The sequence below is a fragment of the Tachyglossus aculeatus genome, chromosome 3 (assembly GCF_015852505.1).
Source record: "Tachyglossus aculeatus isolate mTacAcu1 chromosome 3, mTacAcu1.pri, whole genome shotgun sequence".
In the NCBI taxonomy this organism is placed as follows: Eukaryota; Metazoa; Chordata; class Mammalia; order Monotremata; family Tachyglossidae; genus Tachyglossus; species Tachyglossus aculeatus.
The window spans coordinates 55,880,573-55,896,836 of NC_052068.1; the positions used below are offsets into that span (position 1 = coordinate 55,880,573).

A 16,264-nucleotide genomic window follows, 5' to 3' on the forward strand; every position below is an offset into this window, starting at 1 on the left:
TTTATTTTACCGCAATTCTAACATAGTAGTAATAGCCCTTAAAATCCAGTGCCGAATTCTCTTCCCAAGGGAGTTTACATTGGAATGGGAGAGGCTGACACGAAAATACTTACACAGAAATCAAAATAAATAAATACATAACAGAAAAAATGTATATACATAAGAGCTGAGGATGGCTATAAGTATATATGTAGTATTTAAGATGGCTGATGGATTTAAATGACTTTGGAAGCTAGGAATTATTTGAGAAAGACACGTTGAAAGATGTGGACATTCAGGAGGGTATTGAACATGGGGTGAACTCTGGTTTTCCGATTTGAGGAGGGAGTGATTTCCAAGGCAGAGGAAAAGAGAGAGCAAGGGGATGAAGGCAGATAGCATAATTAGGATAGCTTGGAAAGAACACAATTAATCAGTGGTGTTTATTGAGCGCTTACTGTGAGCAGAGCACCGTACTAATGAAGAGAGCAGGGGAAAATGGTAAGTAAAGAGATTAGATAGGTAAACCTATCCAACTCTTTAAGACAACTGTGAGCCTGTAGCCTGTAAACTCATTGTGGGCAAGGAATGTATTTGTTTATTGTTATTTTGTACTCTCCCCAGCATTTAGTACTGTGCTTTGCATATGGGAAGCACTCAATATATATGACTCAATGAATTCATTCATTCAATCGTATTTATCGAGCGCTTACTGTGTGCAGAGTACTGTACTAATCAATCAATCAATCGTATTTATTGAGCGCTTACTGTGTGCAGAGCACTGTACTAAGTGCTTGGGAACTACAAGTTGGCAACATATAGAGACAGTCCCTACCCAACAGTGGGCTCACAGTCTAGAAGGGGGAGACAGACAACACAACAAAACATATTAACAAAATAAAATAAATAGAATAAATATGTACAAATAAAATAAATAAATAGAGTAATAAATATGTACAAACATATATACATATATACAGGTGCTGTGGGGAAGGAAAGGAGGTAAGACGGTGGGGATGCAGAGAGGGACGAGGGGGAGAGGAAGGAGGGGGCTCAGTCTGGGAAGGCCTCCTGGAGGTGAGCTCTCAGTAGGGCCTTGAAGGGAGGAAGAGAGCTAGCTTGGTGGATGGGCAGAGGGAGGGCATTCCAGGCCCGGGGGACGACGTGGGCCGGGGGTCGATGGCGGGACAGGCGAGAACGAGGTACGGTGAGGAGATTAGCGGTGGAGGAGCGGAGGGTGTGGGCTGGGCTGGAGAAGGAGAGAAGGGTGGTGAGGTAGGAGGGGGCGAGGGGATGGACAGCCTTGAAGCCCAGGGTGAGGAGTTTCTGCCTGATGCACAGATTGATTGGTAGCCACTGGAGATTTCTGAGGAGGGGAGTAACATGCCCAGAGCGTTTCTGGGCAAAGATAATCCGGGCAGCAGCATGAAGTATAGATTGAAGTGGGGAGAGACACGAGGATGGGAGATCAGAGAGAAGGCTGGTGCAGTAGTCCAGACGGGATAGGATGAGAGCTTGAATGAGCAGGGTAGCGGTTTGGATGGAGAGGAAAGGGCGGATCTTGGCAATGTTGCGGAGCTGAGACCGGCAGGTTTTGGTGATGGCTTGGATGTGAGGGGTGAACGAGAGAGCGGAGTCGAGGATGACACCAAGGTTGCGGGCTTGTGAGACGGGAAGGATGGTAGTGCCGTCAACAGTGATGGGAAAGTCAGGGAGAGGGCAAGATTTGGGAGGGAAGACAAGGAGTTCAGTCTTGGACATGTTGAATTTTAGGTGGCGGGCAGACATCCAGATGGAGATGTCCTGAAGGCAGGAGGAGATGTGACCCTGGAGAGAGGGGGAGAGAGCAGGGGCAGAGATGGAGATCTGGGTGTCATCAGCGTAGAGATGAGAGTTGAAGCCGTGGGAGCGAATGAGGTCACCAAGGGAGTGCGTGTAGATTGAGAACAGAAGGGGACCAAGAACTGAACCTTAGGGAACCCCCACAGTAAGGGGATGGGAGGGGGAGCAGGAGCCTGCAAAAAAGACTGAGAATGAACGACCGGAGAGATAAGAGGAGAAACAGGAGAGGACGGAGTCTGTGAAGCCAAGGTTGGATAGCGTGTTTAGGAGAAGGGGGTGGGCCACAGTGTCGAAGGCAGCTGAGAGGTCGAAGAGGATTCGGACAGAGTATGAGCCGTTGGATTTGGCAAGCAGGAGGTCATTGGTGACTTTTGAGAGGGCGGTTTCCGTGGAATGTAGGGGACGGAACAAGTTGGCAACATATAGAGACGGAATGAAAGAATGAATGAGGAGTTTCAGCCTGATGTGGAGGGATAAGGTTGGGAGGAGCTCAGGCAGAAACTCCTCATTCAATTGTGGAGGGATAAGGTTGGGAGGAGCGTTGAAGAGCCGATGGAGGGTTCTGAGGTGCAGAAAGATGTGTAGAGAAGCAATATGGCATAGTGGATAGAGCATGGGCCTTGGAATCAGAAGGTCACGGGTTCTAATCCTGGTTCTGCCACTTGTCTGCTGTGTGATCTTGGGCAAGTCAATTCCCTTCTCTGGACCTCAATTCCCTCATCTATAAAATGGGGATTCATTCATTCAATCACATTTACTGAGATTGAGACTGTGAGCCGCACGTGGGACAGGGACTGCCCAACCTGACAGAGAAGCAGCGTGGCTCAGTGGAAAGAGCCTGGGCTTTGGAGTCAGAGGTCATGGGTTCAAATCCCGGCTCCGCCAATTGTCAGCTGTGTGACTTTGGGCAAGTCACTTAACTTCTCTGTGCCTCAGTTACCTCATCTGTAAAATGGGGATTAAGACTGCGAGCCCCCCGTGGGACAACCTGATCACCTTGTAACCTCCCCAGTGCTTAGAACAGTGCTTTGCACATAGTAAGTTCTTAACAAATGCCATTATTATTATTATTATTATTATTATTCTCTGTGCCTCAGTTACCTCATCTGTAAAATGGGGATTAAGACTGCGAGCCCCCCGTGGGACAACCTGATCACCTTGTATCCTCCCCAGCGCTTAGAATACTGTTTTGCAAATAGTAAGCGCTTAACAAATACCAACATTATTATTATTATTTAGTGGGAAAAGCACAGGCCTGGAATCACAGGACCTGGAGTCTTATCCCAGTTCTGCCACTGGCCACTGCTGGGTAACCTTGGGCAAGTCACTTCACTTCTCTGTGTCTCAGTCCCCTCACTTGTAAAATGGGGGTTAAAACTGTGAGATGTGGGACAGGAGCTGGGTCCAACCTGATTAGCTTAGTTCTAATCCCGGCTATGCCACTTGCCTGCCGTGTGACCTTGGACAAATCACTTCACTTCTCTGTGCCTCAGTTCCTACATCTGTAAAATGGGGATTAATGCTGTGAACACCATGTGGGACATGGACTGTGTCCAACCTGACTAGCTAGTACTTACCCATGGACTGTGTCCAACCTGACTAGCTAGTACTTACCCCAGCACTTAGTACAGTGTCTGGCACATAGTAAGCGCTCAATAACTAATATAAAAAAAAATTTTGCCTTCCCTGACTGAGCCACCGCCTCCTCCTCTCCTCCTCCTCCCCTATTTTATGGAATTTAATAATGATGGCATTATTAAGCGCTTACTAAGTGCAAGGCACTGTTTAAAGCGCTGGGGAGGTTACAAGGTGATCAGGTTGTCCCACGGGGGAGCTCACAATCTTCATCCCCATTTTACAGATGAGGTAACTGAGGCACAAAGAAGTGAAGTGACTTGCCCAAAGTCACACAGCTGACAATTGGAGGAGCCGGGATTTGAACCCATGACCTCTGACTCCAAAGCCCAGGCTCTTTCCACTGAGCCACGCTGCTTCTCTTCTCCCTTCCCCATCGCCCCTCCTCCCTCCCTCTATCCTACCCGCTCCCCTCCCCACAGCACTTGTATATATTTGTACATATTAATTACTCTGTTTACTTTATTAATGATGTGCATATATCTATAATTCTTTTTGATGGTATTGACACCTGTCTACTTGTTTTGCTGTCTGTCTCCCCCTTCTAGACTGTGAGCCCGTTGTTGGGTAGGGACTTTCTCTATATGCTGCCGAATTGTACTTTCCAAGTGCTTAGTACAGTGCTCTGCACACAGTAAGTGCTCAATAAATATGACTGGATGAATGAATGAATGAAAGAAAAAAGATAAGTGAGAATGGAGAATGGCTTCAATGCTAGGAGACTGACATAGTAAGTAATAATAATAATAATAATGATAATGTTGGTATTGTTCAGCGCTTACTATGTGCCAAGCAGTGTTCTAAACACTGGGGCAGAACCAAGGTAATCACGTTGTCCCACATGGGGCTCACAGTCTTCATCCCCATTTTCCAGATGAGGTCACTGAAGCCCAGAGAAGTGCCCAAGGTCATCTAGCTGGCAAGTGGCAGAGGCGGGATTCGAACCCATGACCTCTGACTCCCAAACCCGGGCTCTTTCCACTAGGCCACGCTGCTTCTCTACCAAATACCATAAAAAGTTAGCAAAAATCACTCCAAATCCCAAAAAGCCATGCTGCTTTTTCTTAAAGGGAAAGTGTAAATCAAGACTTACTCCAAAGCACCATTGCAACCTTCCTCACAATCATTTCCTTCCTGAATTCCTTTCGGGTTTGCTGTCGCTGCTGGACAACCAGTGTCTGCCCCACTCTCCGTCTCCACTCTGGGAATGCTTGCTGGTAGGAATACAGGAGCCACAGTGTACTGGTGCTCTGGAACCTAAAACAAATTAAAAGAATAAATCAGGCCCCTGACCAGCAGGTTTATTCTGCTAAATTCAATGTTGCAATTCACTTTTAATTGCAGAGAACTTCTCATTAGGAACAGACCCGCTAGCTCACAGTTCTTTGTTTTTTAACTTGAGTCTAGCTTAATTTCAGAGCTTGATGGCCTGTCTCGCCACTGACCTGCTGCAGACATCAACTCTCTGACTCAGAATTCCCTCCCGCTTCATATCCAACCACCTTCAAAGCCCTACTACTAAAATCATATGTCCTCCAAGAGGCCTTCCCTAACCCCTAGCTTCCCCACCTCATTTACCCTCTCCTCTGTATCACCAATGCACTTTCATTCATTCATTCAATCATATTTATTTATTTATTTATTTATTTATTTGTTTGTTTGTTTGTTTATTTATTTATTTATTATTACCTTGTATCTACCCCAGCGCTTAATGCAGCGCCTGGCACACAGTAAGGGCTTAACAAATACCATTTTTTATAAAAATGAAAATATTTTCTTACCTTGAAGACAACATTTTTTGCTTTACATTCGTCAAGGCGTGGTGTCTCCAGAAGCCATAACGACGTAAGAATAGCAGCGGCTGAGGTCCTCACACGTATAACTGGGCTGTATATAGGGAATGATTCCGTTTTACTGGAATCGCACAGCAGACGTCGATCAGACCACCTTATCATCCACTCCAGCAGTCTTGCTATACTGCCAAATTTGTTATTTAGTTCTAAAGGAAGTTCCTCCCGTGGCGAAATATCATTCCAAGAAATCGCTTTGTAGGTGCACCTTCCAGGTTTAAAGGATTGTGGAGCGGGAAAAGCATGGTCAGACAAATTATGGGTTAGGGACGTAAGAGGTATCTCTCGATTATCATCTTGCATTCTGTAAATAGATTTTTGTGTTAAACCAAATAATCCTTGCTTTCCCTTGTTTCTACTGACTTCATCTAATAAGTTCTGTTTAGAAGATCCATTTCCCTGAAGAACGAGCTCTGAAAGTGTGGGTACTTGATTTTCCAAGCCATTTTGCTTTTCATTATCCAAAGTGGATTTCTCAGATCCACACGACGCGGGAACAACGGTGTAGCAACAACCAGCCCGAAACACGTTCTGACTTTTGGTTTTTCCCTGTCGACGTTTCAGAGTGGTGTGAACATCGAAAAGCAAAGAATTAAGTTCATGTTCTTTAAGATGAGTCGAAAAGCTGGTGAGAAAAGGAATTCCAGGATCACTAGAGCCAACCAGGTCTCTTTCCAGCATGTAACTCAAAAAGAGATCAAGGAATTTAACATATTCTTCGTCATCTCGTTCAAATTCCCACGCACCTACTAAAGGAACTCTATTCTGTCCAAGCAAATTTTCATGATCTTTTATTTTAGGTTTTTCTTCTAGCTCACAATATTTTTTCTTCTTACTGTTGTCCTTGTTAAGAGAGGTTAATTCTGGAAAACGCCGATTATTTCTGAAATACCGTAAAATATAAAAATTATCAGAAGATGTTTGGAACTCTGAAATGGACTCTGCTTTTTGAGTGTCAAATTCATTAGAGATGAATCATTCCTGAGAGATTCAAAGAGGTAAAAAGGAAACTACTTTTAAAGTAGTTTTAAAAGTCTCTTCATCATCATCATCAATCGTATTTATTGAGCGCTTACTATGTGCAGAGCACTGTACTAAGCGCTTGGGAAGTACAAATTGGCAACATATAGAGACAGTCCCTACCCAACAGTGGGCTCACAGTCTAAAAGGGGGAGACAGAGAACAAAACCAAACATACTAACAAAATAAAATAAATAGAGTAGATATGTACAAATAAAATAGAGTAAAAAAAAATATGTACAAACATATATACATATATACAGGTGCTTTGGGGAAGGGAAGGAGGTAAGATGGGGGGATGGAGAGGGGGACGAGGGGGAGATTTTCTCTAAATTAAAAGAGATTTAGTCTCTTTTAAAGAGACTAAAATTATCGGGTGATACTGTGGCTGTATTAGAAATGTAGACATCAATACTTCATTAAGGATTATCCCTTGGTACAAAGAATACTTAACTACTTAATGCCTATAATCACCATATTCAATCATATTACAAAACACCATTTCCTCAAAGTCATAAGGCCTCATAATAGTCAGAAACAAGCCACAGAAGCAGTATGGCCTAGTGGATGGAACACAGGGCTGGGAGTCCGAAGGTCATGGGTTCTAATTCCGGCTCCGCCACTTGTCTGCTGTGTGACCTTGGGCAAGTCACTTCACTTCTCTGGGCCTCAGTTCCCTCATCTGGAAAATGGGGACTGAGACTGTGAGCCCCTCGTGGGACGGGGATTGAGTCCAAACCCATTTGCTTGTCTCCACCCCAGAGCCTGGCACTTGGTAAGAGTTTAACAAATACTACAATTATTACTATCATTATTATTATTAGATCTGAAGTTCCCCAGGGCACAGAGTTATAGCGCTGCAAAGGATAAATAATTGGGACCTAAGCCAGCCCTATAAAGTATGGGACTCAACCCAACACACAGGGTGGGATTAATCCAGAGGCTTTAGGAGCTTCAGACTGATATTTTAGACTACAGAGTGGGAATCCTGGTGATTCCAGTTGATTCAGGGGAATCGAGAGCCCAACCCACCGATCCAGCAGGCTGCACAATCTCTGAGCCTTCTGATATAGAGACGGTCCCTACCCAACAATGGGCTCACAGTCTAGAAGGGGGAGACAGACAACAAAACAAAACATATAAACCAAATAAAACAAATAGAATAAATATGTACAAGTAAAATTAATAGAGTAATAAATACGTACAAACATATATACAGGTGCTGTGGGGAGGGGAAGGAGGTAAGGGTGGGGGGATGAGGAGGGGGAGAGGTGTCCAACCTGATTACCCTCTGATAACCTCTGCCCTACCTCTTTCCCCTCCCCACAGCACTTGTATATTTGTGCAGATTTATTACTCTACTTATTTTACTTGTACATATTTACTATTCTTTTTGTTAATAATGTGCATATAGCTATAATTCTATTTATTCTGATGATTTTGACACCTGTGTATATGTTTTGTTTTGCTGTCTGTCTCCCCCTTCTAGACTGTGAGCCCGTCGTTCGGTAGGGATAGGGACCGTCTCTATATGTTGCCGACGTGCTTAGTACAGTGCTCTGTACACAGTAAGCGCTCAATAAATACGATTGAATGAATGAATCAATCAATCAGTCGTATTTATTGAGCGCTTACTGTGTGCAGAGCACTGTACTAAGCTCTTGGGAAGTACAAGTTGGCAACATATAATGAATGAATGATTTGTAACTATCCCAGGGCTTAGAAGACTGCTTGGCACACAGTAAGTGCTTAACAAGTACTATTATTATTATTATCACTATTATCATTATTAAGTTGGTCTTAAATGTACATACATTCTTTTCCAACAGTTCCTAGTTCTACGCTTAAAATGTGGGTTTTGAATAACCGTACCTGATTCCCAACTTGTCAACTGGAGATAATGTCTTCCCTGTATCTATCTCACCCGAACGTGGCGAAGAGAAAAGGAAACTGAGAATGTGATTTTAAAAAACGGAAATACAAAATATTACTCTACTAGTTTAGAGCAGCCGTTTGGAGAATAGCTTAAATGCGATCAGCCGTACCTTTGATCCGAATGAAGCTGCTGTCTTGGTCTTTCGGTCGTGAGAACTTCCGAAAGCGTCTCCGCTAGATCAGCATCGCTCTGAGTCACGGTACTTCCTAATTCTGTGAGCGTGCTTCTACTCCAACTGGCCTCCAGTGAATATCTATCCCAGCCCTGGGTCTCATCATTGGGATGCTCGTCTTCATCCGGCTCCCAGATATTCATTTCAAAGGGGCCTATGTTTCTTCTCACGCGCCTTAGAGCTTTCGATCTGACTTTCTGGATATTACGCAGGACAACGGACATCATTTCCTCTGTCTGGGGCCCTAGAAAGATTTAAAAAAAAAAAAAGAAACAGGGTTTTCCCCCCTCCATCCCCCGCATCTTACCTCCTTCCCTTCCCCACAGCACCTGTATATATGTATATATATTTGTACATATTTATTACTCTATTTTACTTGTAAATATCTACTCTATTTATTTGATTTTGTTAGTATGTTTGGTTTTGTTCTCTGTCTCCCCCTTCTAGACTGTGAGCCCACTGGTGGGTAGGGACCGTCTCTATATGTTGCCAGCTTGTACCTCCCAAGCGCTTAGTACAGTGCTCTGCACACAGTAAGCGCTCAATAAATACGATTGATTGATTGATTGATTGATTTTCATAGCCCAGCATGTAAATGAAGTGATCAGGAGTGTATGGAATGCACCTATTTACAGTGATTGAAATAGCAAGGACATTTGGGGAATGTCTTGATTGGGTCCCTTGGCTCAACCCAAAAAGCAAATGATTTCACCAAGTCGGCCTTGTTAGGATTGGGATGTAATCCTTCCAATCTGGCAGTGAGTGCCTGCTGCATGCAGAGAATTGTACGAAGCAACGTGGCTTAGTGGATAGAGCACAGTCTTGGGAGTCACAAGGTCATGGGCTCCCAGCTCCACCTTTGTAAAATGGGGATTAAGAGTGTGAGCCCTATGTGGGACAGGGTCTGTGTCCCCCCTGATTAACTTGACAATGATAATAATAATGATCATTCTAATCCCGGCTCCAACATTTACCTGTTTTTTTTTTTAATGGCATTTATTAAGTGCTTACTATGTGCAAAGCACTGTACCTGTTGTGTGGCCTTCTCTGGGCCTCAGTTCCCTCCTCTGTGAAATGGTGATCGAGACTGTGAGCCCCATGTGGGACGGGCACCATGTCCATTCCGATTTGCTTGTATCCACCCCAGTGCTTAGTACAGTGCCTGGCACATAGTAAGTGCTTAATATTATTAATAGCGGCATTTATTAAAGGCTTACTATGTGTCAAGCACTGTTTGAAGCGCTGGAGAAGATATTCTATTTATTTTATTTTGTTAATATGCTTTGTTTTGTTGTCTGTCTCCCCCTTCTAGACCGTGAGCCCGCTGTTGGGCAGGGACCATCTCTATATGTTACCAACTTGTAGTTCCCAAGCGCTTAGTACAGTGCTCTACACACAGTAAGCGCTCAATAAATACAACTGAATGAACGAATGAATGAATTAGAGGAGGGGAGCGTGCAGGCTGGGTTGTAATAGGAGAGCAACAAGATAAATAAAGTAGGAGGATTGATTGACTGCTTTAAAGCCAAGGGCAAGGCTGATTCTGCCCAAGCCCAAAGTATGGTAAGCTCATGCTATAGTGTGTCCACCTCGCCTGGTGCTACCCATGACCATTTTTTCAGACACTACATCACTTTCCACCCAGGTATACGCATGGTATTGGAAGAATGTTCCAACAGTGCTTTGCACATAGTAAGCGCTTAATAAATGTCATTATACTAATAATAATAATGTTCTCGTGGCAGCGTGGCATAGTGACTAGAGCACTGGGCCTGAGAATCAGAAGGTCATGGTTTCTAAACTTGGCTCTGCCACTCATCTGCTGTGTGACCTTGGGCAAGCCGCTTTAACTTCTCCGTGCCTCAGTTCTTCATCTGTAAAATGGGGATTGAGACTGTCAGCCCCACATGGGACAGGGACTGTGTCCAACCCAATTTGCTTGCTCCCCCTTCTAGACTGTGAGCCCGCTGTTGGGTAGGGACGTCTCTATATGTTGCAAACTTGTACTTTCCAAGCGCTTAGTACAGTGCTCTGCGCACGGTAAGCGCTCAATAAATACGATTGAATGAATGAATCCACTCCAGTACTTAGTACAGTGCCTGCCACGTAAGTGCTTAATTATTATTATTATTATGGCATTTATTATGCAAAGCACTGTTCTAAGTGCTGGGGAGGTTACACGGTGATCAGGTTGTCCCACGAAGGGCTCCCAGTCTCAATCCCCATTTTGCAGATGAGGGAACTGAGGCCCAGAGAAGTGAAGTGACTTGCCCAAGGTCACACAGCTGACAGTTGGCGGAGCCGGGATTTGAACCCATGACCTCTGACTCCAAAGCCCGGGCTCTTTCCACTGAGCCACGCTGCTTCAAATAATTATTATTATTAATTCCCTAATGGCGATCCCAAACAAGTAGTAAAAACCGAGTGTACTATCCTTATTTTTGGCTTGAGAACGGACATGCCCTCGGAAAGCTCCCAGATTAATCTGTGTCCAACATTTCTGGATGGGGGAGAGCACGGGCTTCAAACAATTCCCTCGGGAGGTGGCCCCAGCCCTCCCTGCCAAAGCAAGTCACAGGCCAAGGGGGACAAAAGCTTAAGAGCAAAGTTTGTCTATCAAAGAAAAGACTACAATAATTTTGAAACGGCTCCAAAAGAGGAGCGGATAGAGCCTGGGCCTGGGAGATAGAAGGTCATGGGTTCTAATCCCGGTTCCGCCGCTTGTCTGATGTGTGACCTTGGGCAAGTCGCTTCCCTTCTCTGGGTCTCAGTTCCCTCATCTGGATAATGGGTATTAAGACTGTGAGCCCCATGTGGGACAGGGACTGTGTCCAACCTGATTTGCTTGTATCCACTCTAGCACTTAGTACTATGCCTGGCACATAGCGCTTAACAAATACCATTATTGTTATTATTATTAATATAGATAATAATAATAATAATAATAATAATAATAAAGAAGGGCAGGTATACCTCTCTCCCTAAAGGCAGAACAGAAGCAAATAATAATAATAATAATAATAATGATGGCATTTGTTAAGCACTTACTATGTGCAAAGCACTGTTAATAGTAATAATAATAATAATTTTGGTATTAAGTGCTTACTATGTGCAAAGCACTGTTCTAAGCGCTGGGGAGGATACAAGGTGATCAGGTTGTCCCATGTGGGGCTCACAATCATAATCCCCATTTTACAGATGAGGTAACCGAGGCACAGAGAAGTGAAGTGACTTGCCCAAAGTCACACAGCTGACAATTGGCAGAGCCGGGATTTGAACCCATGACCTCTGACTCCAAAGCCCGGGCTCTTCCCACTGAGCCACGCTGCTTCCCCTAAGCGCTGGGGAGGGCGCTGGGGAGGATACAAGGTGATCAGGTTGTCCCACGTGGGGCTCACAGTCTTAATCCCCATTTTACAGATGAGGGAACTGAGGCACAGAGAAGTTAAATGACTTGCCCAAGGTCACACAGCTGACAGTTGGCGGCGCCGGAATTTGAACCCACGACCTCTGACTCCAAAGCCGGGGCTCTTTCCACTGAGCCACGCTGCTTCTCTAATGGGCTTCTACTTTCGATTATAAGAATTTGGTTACAAAAGATGGGTTTCTAACTGTTAATCAAACACCAAAATAAACTATTAGAAGAGTTTGTAAAATCGCTGTGCCTGGAAATCTTCAAAAATAAGGTTGGAAGTGATCTATCCTTAATGCCAACCTAGCTGTGTCTGAGGAAGGAGGCAGGAACAGCTAAATATCCTAACCTTCCTTTCACCTTTACGATTCTTTACACAAATCACAAACAAGAATGACCATTTTAAATAAAACACTTTTTAAAGCTAAAACTAGATTATGTTCGTGACAGGGGCAGAATTTGTTGTGCAAAATCCCTAGGACCGATGCCCCCAAGGCAGCTCCCTCAACTATCACTGGGGAAGTCAAACTGAGGGAGGAGAGAAAGCAAATCTAAAATTAATTCTGGTAGTAAAAATATTAGGTAAGTCATTTAGTCCTCAAAACTTAAAAAAGTTAACTTTTAAAAAGATTCAGGAGGTAGAACTAGGAGTAAAACACTAAAATCCCACACTCTACCTTAATAGAAAAAAATAATTATATTACCTTTCACGGTACAGTGTCTGAGTCGTTGCTGAAGGGAATGATATTTATCCCTTAAAGGAACCCTGATGTCTTCAGGATTGGGAAATGCTTTCACCAAAATTTCAGCTACCTACACAGAAACAAAAATCATTTCAAAAGTCATTTCAAAACATTTGCGAGAAGAAATTCTTCATTATAAGACAGCTAAGTCTTCTGACATCCCAGAAATTTTCATTTAAATGATTTAGTATTTTACCTTTCTGATAGGTGGTAGCTCCGCAACAAGGCTCAAAATTATATCCTGCACAAGTTCTTCAATATTCATAAATCTAGAAAAAGGCAGTAGCCTACATGCCCATTCCACAGCACTGAGAGAGTGTTCAATCACGCAAGCATCGAAGTCCATCTCGCAGTCCTAAGGAAAGATGGATATGTTTTTCCTACCAGTGTAAGTGGACAGGTGAGAATAATAATAATGTTGGCATTTGTTCATTCATTCAATTGTATTTATTGAGCGCTTACTGTGTGCAGAGCACTGGACTAAGCGCTTGGAAAGTATAAATGGGCAACATATAGAGACAGTCCCTACCCAACAACGGGCTCACAGTCTAGAAGGGGGAAACGGACAACAAAACAAAACACCGGGCACGCAGGTCTGAGCGCAACAGGAATCTCATAGGGGTGACCCCGGGCAACCTCACTCACTCAATCAATCAATCAATCGTATTTATTGAGCGCTTACTGTGTGCAGAGCGCTGTACTAAGCGCTTGGGAAGTACAAGTTGGCAACATATAGAGATGGTCCCTACCCAACAGTGGGCTCACAGTCTAGAAGGGGGAGACAGACAACAAAACCCAACATATTAACAAAATAAAATAAATAGAATAGATATTCATTCATTCATTCAATCGTATTTATTGAGCGCTTACTGTGTGCAGAGCACTGTACTAAGCGCTTGGGAAGGACAATTCAGCAACAAAGAGAGACCCTCCCTGTCCACGGCGGGCTCACAGTCTAGAAGCGGGGAGACAGACAGCAAAACATGTAACAGGCACCATTCATTCATTCATTCAATCGAGATATGTACAAGTGGGAGGCAGGCATTAGTATGATTAATCAATACCATAATTATTATTATATCACACTGCTCTCTATCCACATAGACGTGTAGCGTCAAAAGACATTTCCTATTTCCCCCAATAGCAGTCGGTCCAAAAAGCAGAGTTGAAGCATGCTTTATGGAAGAAGGGACAGTTTCACAATGTTCCTGGGTTCAGGTAGGATCCAGCAAATAGTCCAAAGGATTCCAAATTATTACGCCTGAATAAGGGGAAAGCCCTAAACTGTTTTAAAATGTAACTTGCAAGTCCCCTCGGGGCTTAACCTACGCACCGCAAGAACCTGAATTTCAACTCTGCACACAGTAAGCGCTCAATAAATACGATTGATGAAATAAAACCTTTGGCCAACCACAGGAACCTGCAGCGCCCATTAAAAAAGAAAAAATCCAACAGTTACACAACACTGCATTCACATTTTAGTGTGGTGAATTAAAACCACAATCAGCTGGTTCACCAAAAACTAGAAAGGAACAGACGGGGAGGTACAAAGTCCAGTAATTCAGAGTAAAACCAGGAAAAGGTGGTTTCGTGGCCAACGAACGACCGTGAAATTGCTTCCCCCGGATTTCACACCAACTCACTAAGCAATGGGGGGGATACAAGGTAATCAAGGAGAAGCAGCGTGGCTCAGTGGAAAGGGCACGGGCTTTGGAGTCAGAGGTCATGGGTTCAAATCCCGGCTCTGCCACTTGTCAGCTGTGTGACTTTGGGCAAGTCACTTCACTTCTCTGGGCCTCAGTTCCCTCATCTGTAAAATGGGGATGAAGACTGTGAGCCCCACGAGGGACAACCTGATCATCTTGCAACCTCCCCAGTGCTTAGAACAGTGCTTTGCACATAGGAAGTGCTTAATAAAAGCCATCATTATTATTAAGGTTGTCCCACGTGGGGCTCACAATCAATCCCCATTTTACAGATGAGGGAACTGAGGCACAGAGAAGTTAAGTGACTTGCCTAAAGTCACACAGCTGACAAGTGGCGGAGCCGGGATTAAAACCATCAACTTCTGACTCCCAAGCCCGTGATCTTTCCACTGAACCACACTGCTTCTCGTTAGAAGAATTCCAAGTAAACAATTTTGTCTTATTTAACCTTTTCTTAATAACCAGAAATTTAACGGTAATTTCGCAGATGCACATGAAAATTTCGAGTAAATCATTTTGCCCTATTTAATCATTTTTTGAATAACCAGAAATTTAACTGTGATTTCACAGGTGCACATGAAAATTCCTTCAAAATCCAAATGCGATCCCATTATTGTGGGTACGAGTACCTTTTTCTTTTCTACATTTTCTCTTGCAGCCTGGTACTGTCTACAACTGTATGACAATTTGTCACGGACATGCAGCATCCAACACAAAGCACAGAGTTCTCTGAAGCAACCTAAATCAGAAATAGTTAATTTGAATGATGTATGTCAAACCTAATCTACATCAGTCAATCCCCCCCGCCCTACCTCCTTCCCTTCCCCACAGCACCTGTATATATGCATATATGTTTGTACATATTTGTTACTCTATTTATTTATTTATTTTACTTGTACATATCTATTCTATTTATTTTATTTTGTTAATACGTTTTGTGTTGTTCTCTGTCTCCCCCTTCTAGACTGTGAGCCCACTGTTGGGTAGGGACCGTCTCTATATGTTGCCATATACGATTGATTGATTGATTGATTGAGTGCTTACTGCGTTCAGAGCACTGTCCTATGAATTAGAAGACACAGTCCCTGCCCACACAAAGTTTACAGTTATAAAATATATTCATACATTCAATCGTATTTACTGAGCGCTTACTGTGTGCAGAACACTGTACTAAGCGAGTCATACTATGAAAATACACGTATTGATGCCCAAGTACATTTCAAGTGGAACTACGACCGTAACACAAATATTTGTGTCCATTATGTTATTCTAACCATTTTAAAATGTGCTTCCCTGAAAAAAATCCCCAAATTCATTACCAATGGATTCACAAATACCTTCCTTCACATCTTTACCTGGCTCTTAATTACCCAACTGCCTAAAAGCTCCACTGAGCATTAGTTCTTCCCAAGCGTTTAATACAGTGTTCTGCACACAGTAAGCGCTCAATAAATACGATTGAATGAATGAAGGCCAGATGTCTCAGAGGAATCATTTAGTGGATCGTATAAATAGCATCTTATTCTCCCAAAATACTTTAATGCCTAGTTCGGGCCAGGGTGAAGAAAGGGAAAAGAGGCACACCATCTTCTGCTAATTAGACTTTTGTGGCAGGCATTATGGACAGGGGTTAAAATGCACTACTTTTCCCTTTTGATGCCCCATTTCCTCAAGGATAGAGCAAAAGGAATTTCTCACCCAGGAACAGTCTCTGGAAAGGCAGAGCACTAGGAGAAATCAGGCCTTCAGAGATCAGAATCAGTCAGTCAATTCATCCATGTTATTTACGAAGTGCTTACTGTGGGCACGGCACTGTACTAAGCCCAAGAGTACACAATAATAGAGTTGGTAGACACGATTCCTGCCATCAAGGAGTTCTTCCTCATCCCTCTTGAATCCTGAAATGCTCCCTCCCCACCTTCAAGTTCCTTCGTATGTCATTGCAAGAAATATCAGCAGGACTGAAAGG

At 43.6% G+C, this 16,264-nt stretch overlaps 1 protein-coding gene across 1 annotated transcript in view; it reads right to left on the reverse strand.

The window, feature by feature from the left end:
- The window catches only part of CPLANE1 (ciliogenesis and planar polarity effector 1), a 147,366-nt gene that overhangs the window by 82,439 nt on the left and 48,663 nt on the right, over positions 1-16,264 (reverse strand). The window contains 6 exon segments of the mRNA XM_038743655.1: positions 4,550-4,713; positions 5,238-6,189; positions 8,372-8,678; positions 12,551-12,659; positions 12,786-12,944; positions 14,925-15,034. Coding sequence (XP_038599583.1) covers positions 4,550-4,713; positions 5,238-6,189; positions 8,372-8,678; positions 12,551-12,659; positions 12,786-12,944; positions 14,925-15,034 — 1,801 coding nt within the window.